The 26,214-nt window shown below is 49.6% G+C and overlaps 1 protein-coding gene across 1 annotated transcript in view; it reads right to left on the bottom strand.

Annotated features, from left to right (window-relative positions):
• Positions 1 to 14,131: 14,131 nt before the first annotated feature.
• Positions 14,132 to 26,214, bottom strand: part of CLRN1 (clarin 1) — a 38,368-nt gene continuing 26,285 nt past the window's right edge. The window contains exon 3 of the mRNA XM_062178512.1: positions 14,132 to 14,397. Coding sequence (XP_062034496.1) covers positions 14,132 to 14,397 — 266 coding nt within the window. The remainder of the gene's footprint in view (positions 14,398 to 26,214) is intronic.

Genomic DNA, 26,214 nt, shown 5'->3' with positions numbered 1-26,214 from the left:
ACTATACAAGGTTTCTGGGGGACTGCTTGTTTCTTTTGTCCAGAGGGCAGATAACAAGTGCCTTCCTGGAACCCCAGCTGAGCGGCTAAACGTCAGAACTGCATTCTACAAGCGATGGGTTTGAGATGCATCCACGAGAGCCCCTCTGGTCTCTTTGTTTCTTACCCTTTGAGTAAGTGCCGCCGCTTCTCCTTTTTATTTATTTATTTGAAAGAGTTACAGAGAGAGGTCATTCACCCGCTCGTTCACTCCCCAGATGGCTGCAATGGCCAGAGCTGTGCCGATCCAAAGCTAAGATCCAAGAGCTTCCTCTGGGTCTCCCATGTGGGTGCAGGGGCCCAAGGACTTGGGCCACCTTCTTCTGCTTTCCCAGGCCATAGCAGAGAGCTGGCTCGGATGAGGAGCAGCCGGGACTCGAACCAGTGCCCATATGGGATGCTGGCGCTTCAGGCCAGGGCTTCAACCCGCTGTGCCACAGTGCTGGCCCCTCTTCTCCTACTTTCTCATCATTCTGCAATGATACATAACTGTCAATAATAATTGTAAATAGCATGTGTGGACAGAAGGGAGTGAGGACTTGGCATTGACTCACGGTGTTGGGTGTCACGTCTGTCCACCTGCTGGCTCCGAGATATTTTCTGTCTTGTTTTTGAGACTGCTCAGGCGGCAGGAAGGTTACGAGGCAGCAAGTGGAAGGCCCTGGGTTTGCCGGAGGTGCGGTGTGGTCTTCTGAAAGTGGCCTGCCCTCTCGGGGCCGGAGGAAGCACAGCGTGGGGCTGGGTAACAGCAGGTAACCTTCACGCTTACCACGTCTAGTTTTGGCCCATGTTCCCAAGGCCTCCTAGCTCCACGTGCAGTCTCCCGACTCAGACCCACAAGGCCTCTCCTCCTTACAGGCAGTTTGTACTTTTGCTTTGCAAGCAGTCCCTGGATGTCAAGTCATTTAATTTTTCCAGGGAACTGAGAAAACCCCTTCAGAGGCATCAGAACTCATTCCAGGAACGTAACTCCAGGAGCCAGAAGTGAAGGAATGCTGACAAAATCGAGAAAGGAGGCAGCATTAGCAGATGCTGCGACTAATGAACAAGGTGCGGACAGGTTTGTCATCATGACTGGCTCCGCAGGGTACAGCAGGCATCCAGCCCTCTGCTCCCCAGCTCCCCTCGCGCCATCTGCTACCGGTGCCGGGCACGCGGTGATTGCTCGCTATGACCCTTGTTGCCGGTCACAGGGACAGCCCTGCCGGATGCAGCTCGCTCTGTTTTCCCCCAGCTCCTGCCACGGTGGCTGTCGGGTTTGTGTCTGTCCTGAGACGGTAGATCAGGATTTCCCTGGCTCTTGTAACTAAATATAATCAAATCACTCACTCTCCCTGTTGGGACATAAGTTATAAATAACAAGTCAGAGCGAGCTTCCATCAGAGACGCTGTGGTTACTAGGAAACGGGCCTTGCAGGGAGGTGCCCGGCTGTCATTCTGCATCCAGATGGCGGGAGAGCTCTGCTGCTCTGCCTTTGGCCTTCCCAGGGGTTCACGCGTATGCTCTGCTTGCACGGTGTAGTAGTGTTTTTTCTGTATTCTTGGGCGTGGAGACTTGGGTTCTAAATTGGCCTGTCATTCACTTGCTGTGTGACTTCGGGGAAATCAGTTCACCTCTCTGGTACACACAGTTCAGTCGTCAATCAGAGAGATAAGAAGGTGGGATTTTATCAAGGATTGGCAAACGAGGGCTCACTGGCCAGGTTTGTTCTGCCCTCTGGTTAGGAGTGGCCTGCAAGTTAAGAATGGTTTTTATACTTTTGAGTAGTTGAAAACAGATCAGAATAAGAATAATCGTTAATCATTATTATACTATTTCATAGGGTAACGTAACACTATATAATTTTGTGCTATGTCCCAATATATTCTGCTATTTCATGAAAACTATGTGAAATTTAAATTTATGTCCAGAAATGACATCTTACGGGAAGACAATCAAACTTATTTGCTTACACGTTGTGTCTGACTGCTTTTGCGCTCAACAGTGCAGTAGAATCATTGTGACGGTCAGTAGGCCCCCATGCTTAAGATATTTACTCTCTGGCCCTTTACAAAGAACGCTTGCTGATCCCTAAGCTAGATCATCCCACAGGTCCCTGTAACTCTGTTTTACAAAGTTTGATTCTCAGCTCCTTCTCAAGCTGGTGCAGGAATTCCAGATGAAGCAGTCCCGGCCTCTTCCTAGACAGAATCGGGTGTGACTGCTGAGTCCTGGAGAGGGTTGGGAGGTGTCTGGCCCAGAGAAGGGACTGGATGCTGATTTCTGGCCCTGTTCTTGCTCTGGGTCAGCCCAGGCCTGGGAGCCAGGTTGAGGAGCCATGAGCTTGCCCTGAAAACCAAGGCTACCATGAATCCGGTCTGAGAATGTCACTACTGGGACAGGTCCCAGCTAATGGTGACCAAAACAAGCCAGAAGCTTATCCCTTCTTCCGGATCTCCCACATGGCTGCAGGGGCCCAACCACTCAGGCCAACTTATACTGCTTTCCCAGGCCATAGCAGAGAGCTGGATCAGAAGAGGAGCAGCTGGGACTCGAACCGGCGCCTATATGGGATGCTGGTGCCACTGTGCTACAGCACCAGCCTCCACATTTGGCCTTTGTAGGGTGCTTGCTCTGATACTGTTTATGAAGCATGGTGTTTCATTGTTTGATCACTATGACTGTTATAAAATTACTTCTTGGGCTTGGAAATGAGTCTGGGCTGGCAGTAGTCGGTATGATGGCTTCTCTCATCATCAGCATCCAGGCTCCTTCCAGTTTGTGGCTCTGCCATCCTCACGCCTAGTTTGCATTTCTTGGTCAGATACGACTCTCGCCTCCTGCCGGGAACCCTGCATTCCTACGGATTGGAAGGGGAAAGGCAGAGCATGACGCAGATTGACACGTGTCACTTCTTACTTCCTGTAGGCCAGAACAATGAGAGAGGTTGGAAATGTCACCTTAGCTGGACAGTCACCCATTCCTCTAAGCTTGTTATTATGACATGGGCAGGGGAGAGTCCAGACGAGCGGTCAAGCAGTAGCCTCTCTGCAGGTGCCTTGTAGCTACGCTAATGCATGGACTCCAGGATCTTCTCCCTTTACCTGAGCCTATTTCTTGCCTTTCCCTCTCCTTCTCCCTGCCTTCTCATCCGAAGCTTGGTTTGGGGTCCAGGTGACCATATTTGCTCAGTCCTAGGACACCCACTCATCTATTGCTCATGCGTTCCTGCCCATTCAGGGGGTGTGAGTGTAAGTCCTACCTCCCTCGCTTAGGCTCTCTGGGACCTTAGGATGGGGACTAACTCACCGTGCTCCTCTGGAAGAAGGCATCATTGCATCATAGGAAAAGTCCCCGCAGAGCACCACCATTGTGAGGATCCAGAGAGAGTGGTGCACAGGTGCTTGGGCTGTATGAGGGGTGAAGTGCTCATGGTGGGCCCTGGACGTGCCCTAATCTGAGCAAGCTGCCATTCTCTCCCACGGACTCCCTGAGAACCCAGTTTCTGCACAGGACCCCGCCCCAGCCACAGCCAATTGGTTCATGCATGGACTCTGGCCCCAAACAGGCTTGATTGTTTATTTTGGGAATATGGCCTTTTGACCCAAGGATCATATGATAGTGACAGATTCTTCCTTTTAAAAAAAGATTGATTTTATTTGAGAGGCAGATCTTCCATCTGCCAGTTCAGTCCCTAGGACACAATGGCCAGGGCCGGGCCAGGACGAATGGAATAGCTCAGGGCTCCATTCAGGTCTCCCATATGGTTGGCAGGGGCCCAAATTCTTGGACCATCTTCTGCCTTTCCAGGAATAATAGCAGGAAGCCGAATCAGAATTGGAGCAGCCAGGACTCAAACCGGTACTCCAATGTGGGATAGTGATGTGGCAAGTAGCACCGTAACCCTGTGTCCATCAGGAACCAGCCCTGACAGAGTCTTTTAGTGGCTGAGTTCTACAGGGACAATCCACAAACCAACATGGCCTTTTGGGAGTGAACCAGGAGATGGAAGATTTGTCTGTCTTGCCCTCTCTGTAACTCTGACTTTCAAATAAATAAACAAATCTTAAAAGAGGATGCAGGCAGACATGGGCCATCCTACACACAAACAAGGCTGGTTAGGGCTCTGGGGAGGAGCAAGAAAGTGCTACAGATTTGGGGAGGAGCTCTTCTTCACCCCACCCCCTCTGTCATAGGCCTCAGTGCATTCGAGAGCCTCCAGGTTGTGGCACATCCCTTGGGAACATTTCCTGTGCTTGGGCCAGGCAAGAGGAGTGTGAGGAAGCTGGGGTGACAAATTTGTTCCTGGTGACCCAGGAGGATCTAGAACCTCCCAGAAAGAAATGCAGGGGACTTGTGGGAGGGGACGGGAATGGAGAGCAAAGCCCTGGTTCTGTTTGGAGGGGCTATTAATAGTCGTTGAGATTTGGAAGTTAAGGCCAGTATAGTATGATTGTTATTTATGTTCACATTTGGGGGAAGCCTGGAGACATTTACATTAGTTTCAGATAAGTAAATGCAGCTCAGGGAAAGCTGGAGGATACCCCCAATATCATAGAAAAGGTGAGAGGAGGGGCTAGCATCGTGGCACTGTTAGTTAAGTAGCTGCCTGGGATGCTGGCATCCCATATAAGCCCTGGTTCGAGGACCAGGTGCTTCTCTTCCAACTCAGTTCGCTGCTAATGTGCCTGGGAAAGCAGCAGAACATGGCCCAAGTGCTTGGGGCCATCGCACCCACATAGGAAGCCCGGATGAAGCTCCTGGTTTCTGCCTGGCCCAGCTCCAGCTGTTGTGGCCATTTGGAGGAGTGAACCAGAAGATGGAAGATCTTTCTCTCTGTGTCTCTCCTTTTCTCTCTGTAACTCTGCCTTTCAAATAAGTTAGGAAATCTTTTATTAAAAAAAAAAAATACAAACTGGCCGGCGCCGTGGCTCAACAGGCTAATCCTCCACCTTGCGGTGCCGGCACACCGGGTTCTAGTCCCGGTTGGGGCTCCGGATTCTATCCCGGTTGCCCCTCTTCCAGGCCAGCTCTCTTCTGTGGCCTGGGAGTGCAGTGGAGGATGGCCCAAGTCCTTGGGCCCTGCACCCGCATGGGAGACCAGGAGAAGCACCTGGCTCCTGGCTTCAGATCAGCGTGATGCGCTGGCCGCAGCGGCCATTGGAGGGTGAACCAACGGCAAAAAGGAAGACCTTTCTCTCTGTCTCTCTCTCTCTCACTATCCACTCTGCCTGTCAAAAAAAAAAAAAAAAGAAAAAAAAAAAACCCTGATGACAGGAAGAGTGGCCACAAACAGCCCCTTTCCCATTGCATGAGGCTGGTTTGACCTGAATTCATCACTAGCAAAGTGATCTTGGTGGCAGCATGGTCTCTGTCCCTTTTGGAAACTGATTTAAGTTCTAAGAGCAGGGGCCATGCCCTATACGTCTCTTTCCTGCAGGGCACGTGGTTGAAGCATAAGCAATACCTTATGAGTCGTTGGGTTCATTCATTAGAACCAGCACCGGCGTCTTCTCTCCAGCTTTAGGGGAAATTGCTGACACGGGACTGGGAGGCTATGGCTGTGTGCTGGGTCTGATTCCCAAAATAGTCACCTCCTGCACAGTGAAGGAGGGGAGACCTTGTCACATTCGGAGCTGGATGGGGATGGAGGAACATGGCCCCTGAGAGATGGAAGGACGGTGACAGAGGCTGGGGACTTCAGCCGGGTTGGAAACAGGCAGGTCCCTGGGGCAGAATAGGAGAGCTGAAACTGGCCCATGGTCATTTAAGAAGTAGTTGCCAAATGCTCACCACGTGCCAGGCGCTGTTCCCGAATCCAGCTGTGGTCAGAGCAGGACGGACGTGAAGGGCTGAGGATAGCCCTGGTAGGTTTCCCCTTATTCCTGGATAGGACTCAAGGCTTGGATTTGTAACATGTATTTCCCATCTTGTTCTAAAACATTTAAAGCAACTTACGATGTGTGATTTGTGATGTGTGAGATTTGTGAAAAGATTATAAATCAGAAATAAGATAGACAACTATGTTATTAAAAACTGAAAATAATCAGAAACCCAAGCCAAGCCAAGCATCCCAGTAAACTGGTAGACACTATAGAAAGTGAGCTACAGGCGTAGCTCCAGGCTTCCTGGTAACTAAACTTTACTGCAGTAAAGCAGTAAGGGACCAACACAACCAGAAACATGTCTTTAGAGGTCTTTAGAAGAAAACAAATTCGGACACGAAGACCAAAGGAGATGTCTCTTGATGTGCTCCAGGGGTCTGGCTGACACCTTGAACCTCAGACTCTGTGAGCTGACGCAGGGTCCCGGGGCACATGTGCCCATGGTAAGTGAGTCCCTGTAGCTTCACGTGCAAACGCATTAAACACAGGGAAAGGTGGGACCATTGAGATAAAGAACTTTAATATGATTCACAGCACAGCTGGATGCAAGGCAGGAGGGAGATAAGAAGCTTTGATGTAGTGTCTGGCAGGGAAATGTGTTTGTAAACTTGATTGGAACAGTCTCAGCTCAGGCCCATTGGTTCACACCACATTCTTTTATATATGTGGGGATTTAGCCATAGGTGTGCTGGGGTGAGGGTGAGGGAAAACCAGGAGAGGATGGCCACTTTCTGCAATGTTGGAATCGAATGAATACAACTGGAAATAAAACTGCTTTGCCTACTGTGTAGAAATCACCTGGAGTGTTTTGTTTTGTTTTTTAATATAGGCAACTTGGATATTTGTGAATGAGATACACAGAGAAAAGTTAAGCTTTTCAATGCCTTTCTCTGATTTTAGAGAACAATAAAATAGTTTAGAAGTGAAGACAATTTGGTTGGCCATTATAAGGTGAGAAATTGGACCAAAAGACCCCTAAAATTGGATTATTTAAATAAATGGGTTTTTATATATAGGGTGCAGAATCACATTTTTAACCAACCATGATGGGCAGTTTTGAGGTCTCTGCCCAACGTGCATTCTTTTGTCTGAGAATTTCTTCCTACACACACACACACACACACATACACACACACATACACACACACGTGCACGTACTCTCATGAACCTGGCTATGTCAAGTCCCTCACTTTGGCTGTGTGGGGCAAGGATGGACATCTGACCAAGGGAAACAGATCCAGAAGCTGAACTGCACCATCCTGATGCTCCCTCTGTCTCCCTCTGGAATTCGAAAATAGCCAGCAGGGAAAGGATTGAGGCATTCATAGCTGGTGGCGAGCTAGGGGATAATGTAGATCGCACGCTGGAGAGGCTTTTTCCCTAATGCTTTGGAAAAACAAAGAAGGCTGGTATGCAAAGAGAGAGATGGGAATTCTTCAGAGGTATTAGGAAGAGCAGAGACCAGGGGTGTGTGGCCTTAGACAGACACACACACACACACACACATTCACACACTGTACTGTGGCATTATGGTCAGCGGAGAAGCCGAAGGGAAGGGAACCTTTGTTCCTACTGGCTTTGCAGGTCGAGGGGCCATGCCTTCACGGAGTCTGAATGCACTTACTGGCTGCGCTAGCCCCCTGTGCCACGGAGAGGCCACCGTGTCCGACCACTGGGTCTGTGACTCTCAGTGTCCCTTCACTTAGGGCAGTTGAAGTGGGCTTTTGTTTCTCCCAGGAGGGCTCCCTGTGCTGGAAGGTGTTCTTTCCTTTGAGGCACAGGAGAGTGAGGTAACTGATAAGGCCAGCATATTCATTATCTATATCTATATCTGTATCTATATCTATATTTATATCTATATCTGTATCTATATCTATATCTATACATCTCTCTATATAGATGTATACACACACATATATCCTTCATATTTACAGCTTACAGAAAGGAAATGGCCGTCATTATTTCTTGGAGGGCACAGATGAAGTTTGTTAAATGGTAAAAGGGAAGGAAGGTTTACAGGCAGAGCTGTCAGGGTGGTGCTGCTGTGCGGAAGGTGCAGCTCCGCTGGCTCCGTTGCCCCTCCCCACCCCCATGCTCTTTTCACTTCACCTGTGTCCCAGGAGCGTCTGCCCAGTCTGGAGTAACTGCAGGGCCAGACAATCAATGTGGTTTTCCAGATTCAGTAGTCGCTGGCTTAGGTGGAAAACAAAATCACTGATGTTCTTGGAGAATGAGTTCATTTTCACCTCCAAACTAGAAAATCCCAAGGCCTGGGCGTGAGCAGGAGGGAACAGGAAGCCCTCCTAGAACAAACCTGGAATCTGCTGGGCCGAGAGCTGTCTAGAGAGCGCTGGAGGAGCCCAGTGAGTGCCCAGTTCGTTTTCACTGCAGTCCAGGAAAAGAGGAAGTGGCCACAGCGGGCAGCTCCCTCAGGCACCAGCCTGTAGAGGGCGCTTCTCTGTGTGCCAGGACATGGTCTGACCCAGAACAATCTCCTGTCCCAGTGCCCTCCATCCTAGCAGGGACCAGGCAAAACCCCGGTTCTGGATAGAGGGGGGCAGCCTCCCCCTGGCCTCTCAGCATCTCTTTTAGATACAGGTTTTATTTTGTTTTGTTTTCCCAGAAACCTTCTATTTAAGGTATACAAACTTCATGCATTTTATAAAACAAATTTAGGAACATGGTGATTCTTTCCACCCTCCCCTCCTTCTCTCCTGCCCAAACTCCCACCCTTCTTCCTTTGCCCTCTACTTTCCCCATTCTTATTTTTTTAGTAAGATCTATTTTCAATTAACTTTATTTTTTAAAAGATTTATTTATTTGAAAGGCAGAGTTAGAGAGGCAGAGAGAGAGGTCTTATATCCGCTGGCTCACTCCCCAAATGGCCTCAACGGCTGCAGCTGAGCCGATCCAAAGCCAGGAGCCTGGAGCTTCTTCCAGATCTCCCATATGGGTGCAGGGGCCCAAAGACTTGGGCCATTGTCCTCTGCTTTCCCAGACTATAACAGAAAGCTAGATTGGAAGTGGAGCAACCAGGACTCGAACCAGTGCCCATATGAGATGCCAGCACTGCAGCTTTACCTGCTACGCCAGCCCCTCAGTTAACCTTATTCACATAAGGTTAACCCTACACTAAGTACAGAGTTCAACAAATAGTATGAAAAAAAAAAAAAACCTTCCTCAACATTCGAGACACGGGCTGTTTAAAGTCATCACATCTCAAAGCATCAATTTCACTTCTATAGATTACATTTTAGGTGCTCTATTAGTTACCAAGATCAAGGAGAACATACAGTATTTGTCCTTTGGGGACTGACTTATTTCACTAAGTATAATGTTTGCCAGTTGCATCCATTTTGTAAATCCCACCTTAGTATGGTTTATTTAAGTAGCACCATTCCCACAGCATTTTGTGAAAATTGGAACCATAGGATGACTGTTGATTTGTGAGAATGATTTATGTAGTTAAGGAATTTCATTTAGTTATTGGCAGACTTGAAAGCCTTCTAGTAACAAGTTGGAGCTTTAGAAAGCAAAGACGATCTTGAAGGACTTTCTCCATTGTCAGCTAAAGATCAAGAAAGACTTTTTGACTCTTTTGCAGTAGAATCTACCCAAAATTCAGTGCCTCACACATAGTAGCGGGTGCAAGAAAAAGATTTTGAATAATGCAAAAGAGTTTATTAATGCACTGTGGGAGAATCTTGAAGGATATGAGCAGCAGCAAAAGTATTTATTTGTTCTTGAAATGTTTTTGCAGGAGACCTGCTCTCTGGTCTTCATTTCTGGGGGCGGTGGGTAATGTGGCCTGAGGGCCAGCAAGGACAGTGGGCACAGACACAGCCGCGTGGGAGTAGTAGCAGGTGCACCTGGCTTCAGATTCTTCCTGCGGAGTCCGAGAGCAGTGTCTCACTGGCATCAAGTAGGAGAGCCCTGCAGGAGGATAGGGCCCTTTGGCTGGCTCAGCTAGGTGAAGTTAGAGTAAGAACCTCCAAAACTCAGGGGCTGAACAGACAAAGTGCCATGTGGGTTTCATAGCTTTTTTTCTTTCTTTCTTTCTTTCTTTTTTTTTTTTTTTTTTTTTTTTTTTGACAGGCAGAGTGGACAGTGAGAGAGAGAGACAGAGAGAGAGAAAGGTCTTCCTTTTGCCGTTGGTTCACCCTCCAATGGCCGCCGCGGCCGGCACGCTGTGACAGGCGCACTGCGCTGATCTGAAGCCAGGAGGCAGGTGCTTCTCCTGGTCTCCCATGGGGTGCAGGGCCCAAGGACTTGAGCCATCCTCCACTGCACTCCCGGGCCACAGCAGAGAGTTGGCCTGGAAGAGGGGCAACCAGGACAGAATCCGGTGCCCCGACTGGGACTAGAACCTGGTATGCTGGCGCCGCAAGGGTTTCATAGCTTTCTAAGCTGTAGCAGCACAGGCTGGGGTTGGGGGGGAATGGAGGGTTGCATGGGATTTTCCCAGGGCCAGGCCTCCAAAGTGGTCTCTGCTACGTCGATCTACATCCTGTTGCTGCAGCCTCGCTCCTGTGGTCCCAACTCCTAAGGAGGCAGGGAAGTGGAGTTTAGCTTTGAGCCAGAGAAGAGAAGACTTGTTGGAGAACACGTCCCAGTGTGTGGGCCAGAGTGTCCGAAGGGGAAAGGGTGATGGCAGAGGAGCAGGACACATGGAACAGCTGCAAGCAGCAAGGTCAGGTCCATACTCCAGGTCCCCTGGGGCCTCTAGCTTGGGCTGGACCATAGATGGTAAGGCACACTGCACTCTTTGCGGTACCCTTGGCTACACGCAATGGGCAAGTTGATGTGTAAATTGATGGGCTGGGACATCTGGGCAGCTGTACCTCTGACTTACAGACAGCACACTTTTTGCAGAGGTGAAGTCCATGAACTGGCACCTGAGCACACTGCATGGACGGGGGAGCTGCTATGTGCACTGAGGCTGCAGGATGCTGGTGGGGCACTGGCTTGATGCCGGAGGGCTCCTCCCAGTCTTCTCCTGCGTGCACCCTCCTACAAACCGGACCCACACAGGAGGGGCAAAGGCTGTTGGGAGCCGAGTCTTACCCTCCTCCATTGCTGGGTTCTGGTGTCTGCTGAGTGAGCGACACTCCCTCCTTGCAACTCATCTGTCTGTTTTCAGAGGGCATCAGAATCTCTTGGACTGCCACAGAACACAGCGTGCCTGGGCCCTTGCCTTTCCCTATGGGTGGTTTCCCAGCACAATACTTCCCCCTCCCCATCCCACGCTCCCTGCAGCCAGTGTCTGGTGCTGACCAAGAGGACCAGCGGGGGAGACCTGCGAAACTGAGGACCTGGGTCTTCAGGCTTTCCAGTTGGACTACAAATCCCAGCCCAAGGCTATGACACCTAAGGGAGGAACAGTCACCACGTCTATAACTCACATCATGATCCTGTCCAGTTTACATCTGTGTTTTGTAAGCAAGAGGGCTTCTTCAAGGGGTCTTTGAGCCGGGAACTAGCTCCAGGCCTATGCAGTCTTTGATCTGTCCCTCTGGCAGAGATGGCTCATCCGGCACCAGCCCTGAGCCGTGAGCCAGTGCAACGCGGAAGGGGGTTGAGGTTGGGGGCATCAGTGGATCAAACACTGAGCACTGAAATAGCACAAGCCCCAGGATATCTAAATAAAAGTGACCGGGGGTGGCCAGGAGGTTGGAAAAACAGGGCAGGTAGCTTGGGACTGGTCTTGAAGCAGTCTGTCTATGGCGGCCTGTTAGAGCAATGGGTTTCTTGTTTCTTTTTTTTAAGATTTATATATTTGAAAGGCAGAGTGTGCAATTGAGGCACAGTGTCTGTCGCCCCAGAGCTAGGAGGAGGCCCCTAGTGCTGGCTGCCACCCCTGGAGGGAAGTCAGGTTGCCCCCTGCAGGTCCAAGTGACTGGACCTGGGAGGACAGAGAGGGAGCCGAGTCTGGGGCACTGCCAGGAGTACCCCCAGGGTCTTTCTCCCTTCCGTGGGACAAGCCACGTGGAGGGACCCTCTGGGTGTCTGCACCAGTCACGCTGCCATCTCCCACCCGGTAATATTGTTGTTCTGCCTCCTGGGTCCTCAGGTTCCCAGTGGCTGCTCTGAGTTTTCCATCTTAACTGAACAGAACATAACCAGAGATGTGTTTTCTCAGGAAGAAAGTCTGGTGTTAGAAGGAGAGAAAGAGGCCAAGTGAGACTGCTGTGGGGGGAAGGGGAGACCTGGCCTTGGGGACAGAGGACCCAGACCCTTGAAGTTCCCTGCCCACTTTTTTTTTTTAAAGATTTATTTTATTTATTTGAAAGACAGAGTTACAGAGAGAGGTAGAGACAGAGAGAGAGGTCTTCCATGCGCTGATTCACTCCCCAGTTGGCCGCAACAGCCAGAGCTGCGTGGTCTGAAGCCAGGAGCCAGGAGCTTCTTCTGGGTCTCCCACATGGGTGCAGGGGCCCAAGGACTTGGGCCATCTTCTACTGCTACCCCAGGCCACAGCAGAGAGCTGGATCGGAAGAGGAACAGCCGGGACTAGAACTGGCGCCCATATGGGATGCCAGCGGCGTTTCAGGCCAGGGCTGTAACCCGCTGCGCCACAGCACCAGCCCCACCCTGCTCACTTTTACTTCCAGATGCTTCCGCACACAGAACCGAGCGGTGGCCTCTCATCTAGATAAACACCCTCTTCAGGACTACACTGACTCGTGGTCTTGTAGAAATTCTCCAGGTGTATTTCCTGAGTTAAGGCGGAGGCAGCTCAGGGTGCGTTCTGACACCCGCCTGTGAGTGCACCAGGACCAGTGGAGCAAGCTGTTTCTCAGGTATACACACAGTGGTCTCTTCCTTGTAACTTGCTGCAAAAGGGAAAAGAGACTCTGCTTGAAGGAGCACTTTTGTCCCCTTTGAGGAAGTGCAGGGCTGGTAGGCACCCTGCAGCCAGCCCCAGGGGGCTGGTGGCTTGCTTTCTGTCCTTCTCTGCTTTGTCCCAAGTGCTTGCTTGCAGGCAGCTGATTGAGGATAGCGGAAGGGGGCAGTTCCATGACATCTGTGGCCTTTGGTGGGCACCAGATCAATTTCCTGGGTAATTCAGGAAAAAATGAATTGACTTAGATCACGTTTTGTGAGAGCTAGACCAAAGACCAAGATGACATGGAAATCCCAGAATTAATATAATTTCCACCAATGGGACCAGGGCATCAGACATCGACATGGGACATGACCGTCTCCAAGGAACCATTCTGCATCAGGTTTATGAGTGAGAATCATTTCCACCATTCCTCGAGGGTCCTAGCAATTATGTCTGTTGAAAGCATGATTGTTAAGGTAGCTGAGGTGTAGGCACAGGAGAGCAGGTCCCTTTAATTTTGTTCCCTTGAGGTTTGCAAATTTTTACCAACAGGCATTGTGAATAAAACTGTGCTTTCAACAAACATTTTTAAAAGGTGCCTTGGTCTGTTTTGTAGTTGCTCATTTAATGCAGCAGTATTTTTAAAATTTATTTATTTGAAAGTCAGATTTACACAGAGAAAGAGAGGCAGAGAGAGAGAGGTCTTCCATCCGCTGGTCCACTCCCCAGTTGGCTGCAACAGTTGGAGCTGCACCAATCCAAAGCCAGGAGCCAGGAGCTTCTTCCAGGTCTCCCATGCAGGTGCAGGGGCCCAAGCACTTGGGCCATCTTCGACTGCTTTCCCAGGCCATGGCAGAGAGCTGGATCAGAAGTGGAGCAGCCGGGTCTTGAACCAGTACCCATATGGGATGCTGGCACTGCAGCCAGTGGCTTTACCTGCTATGCCATGGTACTGGCCCTGAATGGCAGCATCATTTAAAGGAAACAAATGCAGCCTGAATTTCTGGCATCTGTAGCAACATACACGTGGCTTCCTGTGACACAGCGCTTGCTTTTGTGAAGACATATTCCACGTGCGTTTGGAGCCTTCCTTGGTGGAACAGGCGTCGTGCACTTTCACATGCACGTGGGTGACAAATTTCACCATTCTTGTCAACTGCTCTTGACAGCCCTGGTCAAGCGACTCCTCCCACCCCCACCCCAGGTGAAGCGGTCTTCCAGAACTTTCCTCCTGCTTCCTCAACTTTCCAGCCTGCGTCCTCGGTACCTTGTCCGTATTGTCCCCTCGGGGGTTGCTGCTTATATTTATAAAGATGAAAGCATGGACAAAAGTAACCCCATGTAGAAGCGACCCCAGCCGAGTTTATCCCGGGACTCGGGACTCGGCAGAAATGTTTGTCTTTCAGTACATGATATCAGCAGCTACGTTTGCTGTCTCTGTATCTTTGGATTTTGCAAAAGGGAACTGAAACCCAGCGAGTCGTATCAGGAGCCCATTCAGAAAATGAACAAAAAAGCAAATGAAGACGACCCAGAATGAGGTGGTATATTTTTCACTTTGCGTTTTGTAGGCGTAAGTCCCTTCTTTGTAATTTGCGATTTTTTCTGAGAGGTGGTGGATTTTCACTTCAGAGGCAAATAATATCATGACGAGACAGCCACAGGAGCCTGTCAACGGAGGAACAGACAACATGTTAGGACAAATACTTCCCCGGAATGGCAGGGAACAGGGGAGAGGGTCAATGTGCAAACCAAAGAAGGCCTTTCACCATCAGCTTTGTTACATTGCTCTGCAAGTCTATTGTTGCAAATTTGCAATCATGAGTGGATTTGCCGGTCTATGGGTGGGAGTGCCTGAGTGAGGACGATTTGTGTGTATGTGTGTGGGTGTGGGTGTGTGTTGGGGTGGGGGGAGGCTATAGGGAGGAGGATGGGGGCGTGGTTAGACTCGAGCTGGGGGCAGGGAGCTGTAGTAAGGAGGAGGGTGGTTAGAATGGAGCTGATCTTACAGAAAGAGAGCATCCTTTTTGCTTGGCCCGAGCCTGAATGGCAGGGTCGGCTGCAGAGCAGCCCCTGCTAGGAGTGGCTTCAAGAGCTACAGGCTGTGCAGGATAAATGCTGGCCCTTGAGAAAGGCCCCTGGCCTCCGCTCACAAGGCTTCCCGCGTGAGCAGCAGCAGCGTGGACAAGGTGCCAAGGCACAGCAGAACTGTTTCTTCTCTTACAAAAAAAAGTTTTATTTTATTTATTTGAAACACAGAGTTCCAGAGAGAGAGAGAGAAAGAAACAAAGGTCTTCCATTTGCTGGTTCATTCCCCAAATGGCTGCAATGGCCTAGGGCTGGGCCGGGCCACAGATAGAGGCCTGGAAATTGATTCATCCTGGTCTCCTACGTGGGTGGCTGGGGCCCAAGTACTCGGGCCATCCTCCACTGCTTTCTGGGCTCATTAGCATGGAGCTGGAGCCAAAGTGTATCAGGACTCAACCAGTGCTCATATGGAATGTTGGCATTGCAGGCGATAACTTAACCCATGTACCTCAACACCAGTCCCTATTCTATTTATAACAGAATTCAGATTTTTAATTGGATGTGTGGCTGCTTTGAATAAAAATGTTGTTTGGCTGAGGGTGATTGGTTTGTAAGGGCAGGAAAGGTTCCTGGAAGTGTACAGGTATTAGGACCCTACTCTTTCATCCTGCATCTGAAATGTGGATGCAATGGCTGGAGCCCCTACAAACATTTTGGGCCAGGTGGCCTCATCGGTAGAAGCCATGTATTATGGAAAAACTAGAAAGAGGGGCTTTGGATCCCACACACTTGGAACCACCAGAACAACCCTGGACTTAACCTCTAGATCTTTGTGTATGTCAGACAAAGAAACATTTTTTGTTTAATCTCTTGATATTATTTCCTCCCTCTCTTATCACTTGCTTGTAGCTTAATCTAATCTTAATAGATGCAGCTGTGGTCCAGGTGAGAGCTTTGCAGGACAAGGGCTCTCCATACTAGGTGGGACCTGGAAACTGATGTGTCATCTTTGATGAGTAGATGGCAGGGGGGCAGAAGCAGGTGGCAAGAGGGACTCCATCAGGAGCTCAGCTGGAAGGAGTTGTAGGAAACCTTAAGTCAGCAAAGGGAATAGGATATGGGGAGAAAGCATTCCAGGCATGGGGCCTTTTGTGCAAATGATGGCCTGGGGCCTGGCAGTGTGGTGCAGGGGGTTAAGCCACCGCATGTGACTGCATCCCATATGGGCACCAGTTTGGGTCGCAGCTGCTCCGCTTCCCACCCAGCTCCCTGCTAGTGTGCCTAGGAAGGCAGTGGAGGATGGCTCAAGTGCTTGGACACCTGCCACCTATGTGGGAGACCCAGATGGAGTTCTAGGCTCCTGGTTTCAGCCTGGTCCAGCCCTGGCTATTGTGGCCATTTGAGATGTCTCCTCTCTCTCACTCTCATTCTCGCTCTAACTCTGCCTTTCAGATAAATAAATAAATCTTTGGGAAAAACCCAGATGATGGCCTCTATTCCATTTACAAAGGTCTGCTTTACGTTTAGGGTGGAGACAGGGACAGGATCACGAGGGATGGGGTTGAACAGGAAAGGTGACATTGCATTTCTTCCACCTGAGAGTCCCATATAGGACTGGCCCTATCAGCTTGGCTATTATCATAAAACACCCTCAAATAGCCCATCAAGTGATATAATTTTCCCGAAACTTCACTTCCCACCAGCCTCAGAGAAGGAGCTGAGAATATTCCTTTATAGAATTCGCCAGCCTAACTATTTTTGTAATTCTGCGGTTAAATCCAGAGCTCTCCCCTGGCAAACCCACATTATTCCTTTATTGTTAGATCCTAACCACACAAAAAAGTGGCAGCGCTGTTTGCTCTTTTTCTTTTATTTGAAAATTGCGGCGAGAATGCCATTGCTTTTACCGTTAAGAGCCGCCTTTGTCTGAGCAGACGGTGGATTTCAGACAGAAGTGAAACACCCTTTCCTTAGTGCCTGAAAGGAAAATTCTAGCTCGGTTTCCTTTTCAAGTTGTTAAATATTTTACAGGTGCTACTTTGTTAAGGAGAGCGCGGTGCAGGGAGCCTGCGCTTCCAGCTCCTGGAGCAGGAGACTTGGGTGTCCTAGGGCTCAGGGCATTTTGCTGTCTTGAGTATCTCAAGTGCATGGGCTCCCAGCACAGAGCTGGGGGCCGAGGAGTAGAGAGGCAGTGCTGAGATGCTGTCCTGGCCCCTGGGGTTGACCCTGAGGTCACTTTTGTCATTTCAGAATCAGAGGAGAGAAACCCCGTCCCAGTCCCTGAGAGCTTTCTTAGGACTGCCAAGCAGTGTGAGGGGCAATGGCTGCATGTGGATTGGCGATAACTCTGCTGCCTTCTGTCCTTGGTTCCACAGAGACGTGGGATGAAGGATCCTTGCGTAGGACTTGCAGACCCGGATCTGTGCACAGTTTTCTCTTTGTGGCCTGGCTCCTGGGGTTGCGAGTGATGGTGAGAACAGCACTTGGTATATGTCCAGTGTAAGCCAGAGATGCCAGCAGTGGGGGCTCGTGCTGTGGGTCCCACAGACAGAGGGCCCTGCTCTGGGGGCTGGCATTGTGCCGCAGCAGAATCTGCCACCACTTACCATGCCGGCATCCCGTGTCAAAGCACCTGTTGGAGTCCCAGTTACTTTGTTTCAATTCTGCTCCCTGCTAATGAGCCTGAGAAAGTAGCAGGTGATGGTACAAGTGCTTGGACCCCTGCTACCCAAGTGGGAGACCTGGATGGAGCTCCTGGCTCCTGGCTTCAGCCCTGGCCATTGCAGGTATTTGGGGAGTGAACCAGCGGATGAATGAAAGTTCTCTCTCTCTCCCTCTCCCCAGACCCCACCCCAATCACTGGGCACTTCCGGTAAATAAATCTTTTTTAAAAAGTAAAACAGAGGCTCCTGCCCTGTCCCTCTCTGGAGAGGTACTAGCCACAGAGTGAGGAATTCTTGCAGTCAGTTGAATGTGCCCATCTGAAGCTTCTGTTCTACAGCCAAGATCAACTCCAGGAATCCTGGAATTCCCTCCCCAGCTGGCCCTGGGGCCAGCTCCAGGGCGGTGGTGAGCACCTTCCCTGGGTGAGTCCTCCCAGGGCAGGCTCTGTGGCTGGTGTTGCACATCCCTGAGAACCGAGGGAGGCTGAGGAGCAGCCATTGGGATGTGCAGCAGAAAACCCATACACATGCGCTTGAGACCCTTACTGTGTGCGGTGGAGCCAGGCAGGGCACAGGAAGTAGGCAGAGCCAGGCCAGCTCCGCTCCTGTCGCCGTTTTGCAGAGCACAGTCCCCAGGGGGCAAGCACTGTCAATTTGAATGTAGCCTTTCAGGACCTTATGTTGGGATAGTCGGTCTTTATTTGACAGTTTTGTTAGCATAAAACTTTAAATAGTAGGATCAGATCTGCACGCCTCCTTCTTCTTTCCTCCAGTTATCCAAGTACTCCAAGAGCCACATGGCTGGAGCCGCTGGAACCCATCCCCCACACACCTGTGTATCTGAACAATGCTGCTACTGGTCTCCGGAAAGGCTGGAATAAGCTAGGACTCTGGAGAGCGTGGCAAGCCCCGCTGAAGCCAGACTTTGGAATCCAAAGCCTAGGTTTTGCTGTCCAGGGTTGGGCTCCGTGACCTGCAGGCATTTCCCTTTTATCTGATTTCCCCACCATCTGGCTGGTGCTGTCATTTTTTTTTTTTCTCCTAATGACTTTGATTACTGAGTTAATTTCTGAGTGAATAGGATAGCTGAGTTATAGAGCTGTCACACCATGAATGATCAGTCAATTAACCAGGTTTGTAATATGCTAGGCACCGGCACCCATGACTCTCCTCTGGCAGCTGTCTGGGCTGCTGAGCAGGGCGTCTGTCTCCTCCTCTGGTGCTCACCACAGGGGAGCCGAGGTCGCAGCCAGTGGGTGGGCAAGTTGCTTCTTCATCCCTGTGTGACCCTGCCAGGATCCTGGAAGGAGATCTGTGTTGGGTTGAGGTCCTCAAAGGGGAAAAAAATCTTGGAAATGTTTTCCTACTGTCACTAAGCTCAAATTTTTGGAAGTAATTAGAATTTTAGTTCCATTTAAAGTAATGACCAGTATTTTCAGAAAGCTAACACATCATCTTTCAATTCTCATATGGGTGGCAAATATTAGAGGTCTTCCATTTCGAATACAGAGTGAGAAATGGATCATTTCCTTCTGTAAGTAGTCTTGAGAGATGATAAATGGGGATGGGAGAGCCGTAACTTTGCAGGTGTAGGTGCTAATTTTCTGTGAAAGTAGGCAGTCTTGCTAGCAGGTCAGTCATTGAAAGCAAGGTCACCAGCACTGACTCCTTCCTTCACGACAAGGGGTTCGGACTCCCCCGTGCCCCAGAGAGCTCTGGCTATCATCTAGGAAGGGGCCAGAGGGACAAGGAGAGCCAGTTAGTATCTAAGGATTGGCCTTGCGATCACTATGGCAAGCACCTGGTTCCGGGATTTCCAGCAGACCAGAGATAGATGAGTGACTCCAGTTAGATGGAACTCTTTCCCTCCGTCTCCTGGAACGGGGAGCTGAAGAGCCCGCATCGAACCTAAGCGTCACAAATGTCAAGTGATTGGGAAGGGTAATTAGTGTAAAGCAGAAAAGGTCCAAAACCACAATGCTGACTTAATTAGAATTGATTTTCAGAAAGGAAGGACAGTCATGAGGCAGGGAAGGGGCTGGGAAGGTTAGGGGAGCATGGCCAGGAAAGGCATCCTAGACGAGATAGCATCTCAGTGTGCCCCGGAAGGAGGGAGGCAAGGAGAAGGCAGGCATCTGGGCAGAGAGTAGTTCAGGCTGAAGGCCAAGTGCAAAGGGACCAAGTGGTTTGAACAGGGGGTGGATGGGAGGAAGGGAAAGTGCAGTAAGAGGTGAGCCGCCTGTGAGCATCTGCAGTGGACACATCAGGGTGCTTTGGAGGTGAGAGCAAAGACAGATGCTTCAGCTCCAAATGGAAGGGAAGACAGAGGTTCTGAACAGGTTAAGAATCTCTTCGCAATTGTGATAGATACATCCCGAGCACGTCCTCACAGTGTCCGCGCGCAAAGTGAGTTAGGCAGGGTCCTCTTACAACATCCTGAGCTCAACCCTCACCCAGCACTCTGGCCCTGCCTATGAAAGTGAAGTGCTTGCCCCATGACGTCACGGGCTGTCTCGTGTTACTTTCTTTCCCTCAGTGGTCTCTTACCTAAGGGCTACGTGGAGAGACTGGTAGAAAGCCTGGATACGGAACATTCCTGGTTTCATCATTGGCTTTCCCTCCCACCGGTCCTCTATGCCTCCCCAGGCTCTATAGCGTCAATGGCTGCATATCCCTGAGTCTCTCAGGCTCCCGAACAGTAGCTCCCCCTTGAGGACCAAAGAGGAAACAAGACACAGATTCCCTCCCCCCAGCACTCAGTGCAGAATCACATGCCCTAGACATATTACAGAAGCCGGAGTCTTATTAATATTGAAAGTGATATATACGGGAGGCATTCTTCTATTTTTGTGCTGTTCTTTATTTTCTTGCCTTCATGTTTCATCCATGACCGTGCTTATTTATGTTCCCTGGCATCCTGGTAATTATCATAATTGATTGGGCCCATCCCAGGAGCAGCCCCCTTTTAAAGAAAGATAGCAATTGTCTTTGTTTTCCTTGCTTGGGACCACTCACAGCAAGATGCCACAGATGAGAGAAGACAGGGAAATGCAATTTTCAACCAGTCCATAGTTTGCTGGGTTTTATCACCTCTAAAAGGCCTGAGCCTACACATTTCAGTCGTCCTCCGAGAGTATTCGCTGAACCCTAGGATGTTCTACCACTGGTCCAGCTGCTGTGCTCTCTTCCACGTGTGGATCTGGGTCAGGCCCTGTGCCACCAGCTGGGAAACATCTAGAATGGCCCCTGTGAAAGGCACACGTTCAAATAGCCATGTTCCAGGTTGAAACTAGGGTCCAGTTACTTCTGTGCTCAGTGGTTCCCTCTCTCTCCTCCTCTCTCTCCTTCCCACCTTGTTATAAATCCGAGGGAAGTTTTCTTCACTGGCTTTTCACCCTTTTGCCTTCCCCCAGCCCCACCTCTCACTCACTCTCACAGGTGACTACCTTCATACAAAGCTCCCTGCTGCCGGATGCTCTCGAACCATTCCCCAGGCATAGCCTGCTTTGCTCCTTCCTCCCTGGACACCCCTGCCCAGTGTCCTCTGCAGGTACCATCACCCCCGCCTCCCACAGCCTGACTGACGGTGTTCTGCAGGCATGGGTGCTGGGCCAAGTTTTCACTATGCGCATTCTCTTCCTGGATGATCTCATCCATTTTCATTGCTCTACATAACATCCATATCCTGGCAATGCCTAAAATTATGCTTTTCGTCTAGACCTCTTCCCTGAGCGCCAGACTCATACATCCAACCCTCTGCCTGCCTTCTCCCCTTGGATGGCTCCATCTTGAAGCATCCAGACTCGACCTGCCCTAAACAGAACACTGGATCTCTAGCGCCCAGCTTCTTCCCCCATCCTGCTCTCTCCCTAAACTGCCAGCCTGTTTGTTTGCTTGTCTCGTCCATCTTGATGAATGCCACCAGTATCTAGTAATTGTGCAAACTACCTGAAAAAAAAAAAAAAAAAAAAGACCCGTGAATCTAATTTCACCATGTGTTAGAATCTATCTCTATCTCCAGGGCAATGCAGCTATGAGTCATCTGAAAAATCTTCCAAAAGTTTCTCAAGACACTTAGAATCAATGGCTTTTGAGGTCTGACGTGACCTGGTATCAGATTGCTAACCTCTTTATGACCTAGGTATTTGCTGTTGCTGTGGCATTTCCCCCACACTGCCTACCCCAAGGTTTCCTTTGGTTCCTAGAGCAAGCTGACCCCTTTCCCTAGAGTCCTCATGTGGATTCTCCTCCACTTGGTGATTTCTCTGAGGGACCCCAGATCCTTTTCACCTTCAAAACTCAACTACCCAAGTGGGCTCTTGGTGTAGAAGTTAATTTGCCCCTTCGGACACCCACATCCCAAACCACATCTGAGTTCAAGTTCTGGCTCTGCTTCTGATCCAGCTTCTTGCTAATGTACATCCTGGGAGGCAGCAGATGATGGTTTAAGTGGTTGAATCCCTGCCACCCACATGGAAGACCTGGACTGAGTTGGTTGCAGGCTCTTGACTTCGGCCTGGCCCAGTCCTGGCTGCTCGGGGCGTTTTGGGGGAGTAACCCAGCAGATGTAAGATTTCTCTCTGCCTCTTGGCCTTTCAAATAAAAAACAACCAGCCAACTCGGCTACTTGAAGCAGCCTTCCCTGACCACTGCATCAGAGCCTGGAATCTGCTATTGTCCTCTGTCGTGGCCACCTGCCTGTCAGTCTTGGAATGATTGTCATCTGTGAATGATCACTCATCGGTGTACACGTTTGTCCAACTCTCACACTGGGTTCAAGCACCAGGAAGGTAAGACTGTGTGTGATCACTGTAGTATCACCAGTGCCTATTAGAAGGGCCAGCACACAGTAGGTACTCAGCTGTGTTTGCAAACAGACGAAATGTATTAGCTGTGGCCCTCATCACTGTCTACAAGGTAGCATCACCCATGAGAGCTAAACAAAAGACCAGAGCCGACTGCAGCTGAATCAGTGTGGCGTGGGACTCGAATCGGGATTTCAGGAAGTTCTTCAAGTGGTTTGAACATACAGTCCCGGAAAAGAATACCTGCCCAAAATGAATTATAGGGAACCATGGAGGTATTTAAGTGCTACCTTGGGGAAAGGACTTCATAGAGTCGGGCTTATAAATGACAAGATGAGAAGGGCAAATGACCGGACTTGCATGGTTCCTTGCAGCGAAGATCAGAAATGTTGTGTGGCCGAAGCTGGGGTACAGGAGCCAAACTGGAGGTTGTGAGCAGGGGAAGGGGCGCCTGGCCCAGGAGGCAGCAGCTCATTAGGACGTAAGTGTGAGGCAAGCCGTGGTGGCTGAAGCCCTTGCTGGCCTGATCCAATGGGTTATCCTTTCTGTTCCTCCCTCCGTGGGCTGGCACGCAGCACATCAGCAGACGGAAAGAGCTGCCTGTGGCACTGCTGCTCCGGGCGGCAGTTTCCAGGCAGATGATGTGGAAGACCTGTTTTCCCTTCCCTTTCCCACTTCTGCAAGCCTCCGGGTGCCAGGATGTGGGTCCCCATCCAGCAGGGAATGAGACGGCTAAGTGGCCCTGGGATGATTTTAACCCAGGGAAGGGGAACGCTCAGGATCCAGAGGTGAGCGGGAGGGAGCAAGGGAGGAAGGAGGCATGAGGAGGAGGCACGAGGAGGAGGAGGAGGCACAAGGGGGAGGGGAAGAGGAAAAGGAGGAGGAGGAGCTTTCACCTGCTAACAGTGAGTGACATCACCTGGGCGTGCATGCCTGTAAAAGGCACCCATAGCAGAGAGCTACCTCCTGCGATCTCTTGCTGTGACACCCCCCAGTGCAGTCTCTGGCCTTTGAATGTGCCATGCATTGGCTGGCATTTAACATGTGCATGGTTAAGGACCCTTCCCTGACCCAATCATGTGTAGAGCTGGGGTCTGCGCGGTTATCACAACTTTAGAGAAACAGGCCTGGAGCTCAAGGGGGCTTCTGGGTGCCATATATGGACTTAGGAGGGCCAAGTTAGTCTGTTAGTCAAGAGACACCTGTTTATCCTTGGTGGTCACAGACTGTGAGTAGCTCTGACTCTCAAACATGTTTTGATTGTTAGATACAGTGTTTAAAAATTATTGAAAATTTTGTAATTTAAAAATTAGGATCGGAGACTTGGGGAAAAAAAAAAAAGCCCTGGATGATCTGCAAACAATAGGCCTTCATTCTCTGCAAGATAGCTCTTGCTTACCTTCTCCCCGTCTCTCCCTGCCTTCCCTGATTCACAAACCTTTCCCAAACACCCACCCTCACAGTGAGTTTGCTGATAAATGAGATGAGGGAGTAGGTGCAGTGTCCGATCCTTCCTGCATGCCTGTGTTTGCTCAGGTTCTCCTGGCGTTAGACTTGGCCAAAGGCCGAGATGAGATCTGGGACTTGCATTAAATTCTGCACTCCCAGAATCATCTTGCTTTTCAAATACCGTTAGTGTGGTCGTCCATCAGAGCTGTCAACTAATCTCTCTTTCAAATGGGCTACTGTTCTGAATGTCATTCAGGAGCTGGGGTGCTGGATGCTTGGGCCAGGGAAGAAGCTGGCGTGTCCTGGCTTCAAGCCAGCTTTTCTTCACTCTGCTTTGAAACGCTGGATCAAGGCTCCCCAAACTAGGTCTGCCTTGTCAGCTGCTTTGTCATCAGCTCTGCCGAAAGTGGGCCCTGTGGGGAGAGGTGAGGGGAGTGCGTTCTTCTCCCAAATATCACACCCCTGGAAGCAGCAATGGGGTGTGTTCAGCTCCTCACCACATCCCACAGAGGCAGGACTCGGGGTCCTGTGGCCTCCCTTCCAGCTTTCAGGTTCTGGTAACCCCCAGTCTCTGGTTTGATCCCCAAGCCTCAGGGATGGGAGCTCCTACCCAAGGTCTCCTTTTTTTTTTTCCCCCAGTCCTCAAACACTTATTTCCTCAATTACCTAGAACTCAAACTTGAGTTTGCATCAGAATTAGCTGAAGGGCTTCTTAACACACAGGGGGCTGGGCTGAATGCCCTGAGCTTCTGACCCCATAGATCGGGGTGTGGCCTGAGAAGTGGCTTTCCTATCAAGATCCCAGGTGATGCCCATGCTGCTCTCTGGGGACTCAGGGCCGCTGGTACATGGTCTGTTTTCTCTGACAACGCAGTGTGCATTTTGCTATCTAGCTAGGAACCAGGTGATTCAAGGAGTGCTCTGAAAATGACACCCCGCCGGCCCCATCCACCGGTTTGGTTTGGGAGGTTTGGTTGGGGGAAGCAACCCCCTCACTTTCTAGCTTGGACCTTCCCAGGAGATTGAATCGCTGTCTTGGCCTGCCTGCCCACACCCTGCACCCGAGCCCTTGCTCTTGTGTCTCATTGCGTTCCTCTCTAGCTCATGTCCCACTACGTCTCTAAGCCCGCTCTGCTAATTCCAAGTCACTGGAATTCTGTCCTTTACTCTCTAGGTGACAGTGTTGACGTCTCCTTCCTGGGTTTGTTTTCTCAAGTCCACAGATACACACAACAGCACTTCAAAATATTTTTTTCTAAAATGGAATGAAGAGATTAAGTTTATTTTGGTGCAAAGATTGTTTTCCATGCATTCCTTTCTTATAAAATGCATTGCCCATGAAGCTTTTGGTTTACTCCTCATATGGACCTGCTCACTGTGTGCAAAGCCTCAAGCTGGATGTTTCTGCTGGAGATACAGAGATGAGAAACTTGGCCCCTACCCTCATAGGCTAATCATTATCTGTAGTAGGTGCAACTGTATTCTATTCTTATGAAATTGCAGAGAGCATATTAGCAGGATCCACACTAGAGAGACATCTGCCTTGCCTGGGTGAATGACGGGGTTAGCGAGATGTGAATTGGCTTAAGAGTCTAGGACGTGTGCTCAAATAACAATGAACAGAGCCTCCAAAGCCACCTAGTAACTGCAGCACTTTTTCTATAGAGAGGTCAGGTGCACAGTCGGGACCAGAGAAGGGAGCCTGGGGGCAGAAGGCAAAGGGCAACTTTAGGGGAGAAGAAACAGTCAGCCAGGAATTTTCTTTGTATTGTTTGCTGGAGTAAGTTGTAATCTTTCTCCAGGACATCATCAATAAAATTACTTGCCTCTGAGGAATATGACAACCTGTTTGATCCATTTTGCAAGTCTGGAATAAAGTGAAAACAAAGACTACCTATAGAAGAGCATCTACATGTGAATTCTGTGTATTTTTCCTTTTCTTATCTTGATCCCTCTCCACCTTTTAAATCTGTTGTAAGCACCCTGGGGCATGGACTGGGTTTTATGTTCTTTCCCATGAGTCCTGGTTATTGAGTGGCAGGTGTTTATCAGTGAAGTAACTTCTGGGTTTGGAGTTTATCCTTGTCCTGACCCTCCTATCGTTAGGCTGCACCATGTACCTACCAGCCTGAATATAGCAACTCATGCAGGTGGAACACTGTTTTCTTACTGTTTTGTAGGGATGGCATTTATTTATTAATTTTGATTATGAATTTTAAAAACACATATCAAATGTTTAATATTGATAACTGTGAAGAAAATTCAAATCACCCATAGCTTCCCTGATCAGAGACAACTGCAACTAATGGAGCACAGTATCTGGCTCCAGTCTCCATATTCATACACTCAGATATACTGCATATATGCATTATGCAAAATGCATTTCACATACAAATCTATATTTTAGCATGTAATCAAATTGCATTCATAACGTTTAAAATCTTATATACTGCTTTCTTACTTAATTTTTTATTTATCCTTTTGATTATATCTTAAAAATATAATTTTTTGTTTTGCCTTTATTTTTCATTTTAAAAAAG

This window comes from Lepus europaeus, chromosome 2 (genome assembly GCF_033115175.1).
Source record: "Lepus europaeus isolate LE1 chromosome 2, mLepTim1.pri, whole genome shotgun sequence".
Classification (NCBI taxonomy): Eukaryota; Metazoa; Chordata; class Mammalia; order Lagomorpha; family Leporidae; genus Lepus; species Lepus europaeus.
This window is presented reverse-complemented; position numbering and strand designations above follow the sequence as displayed.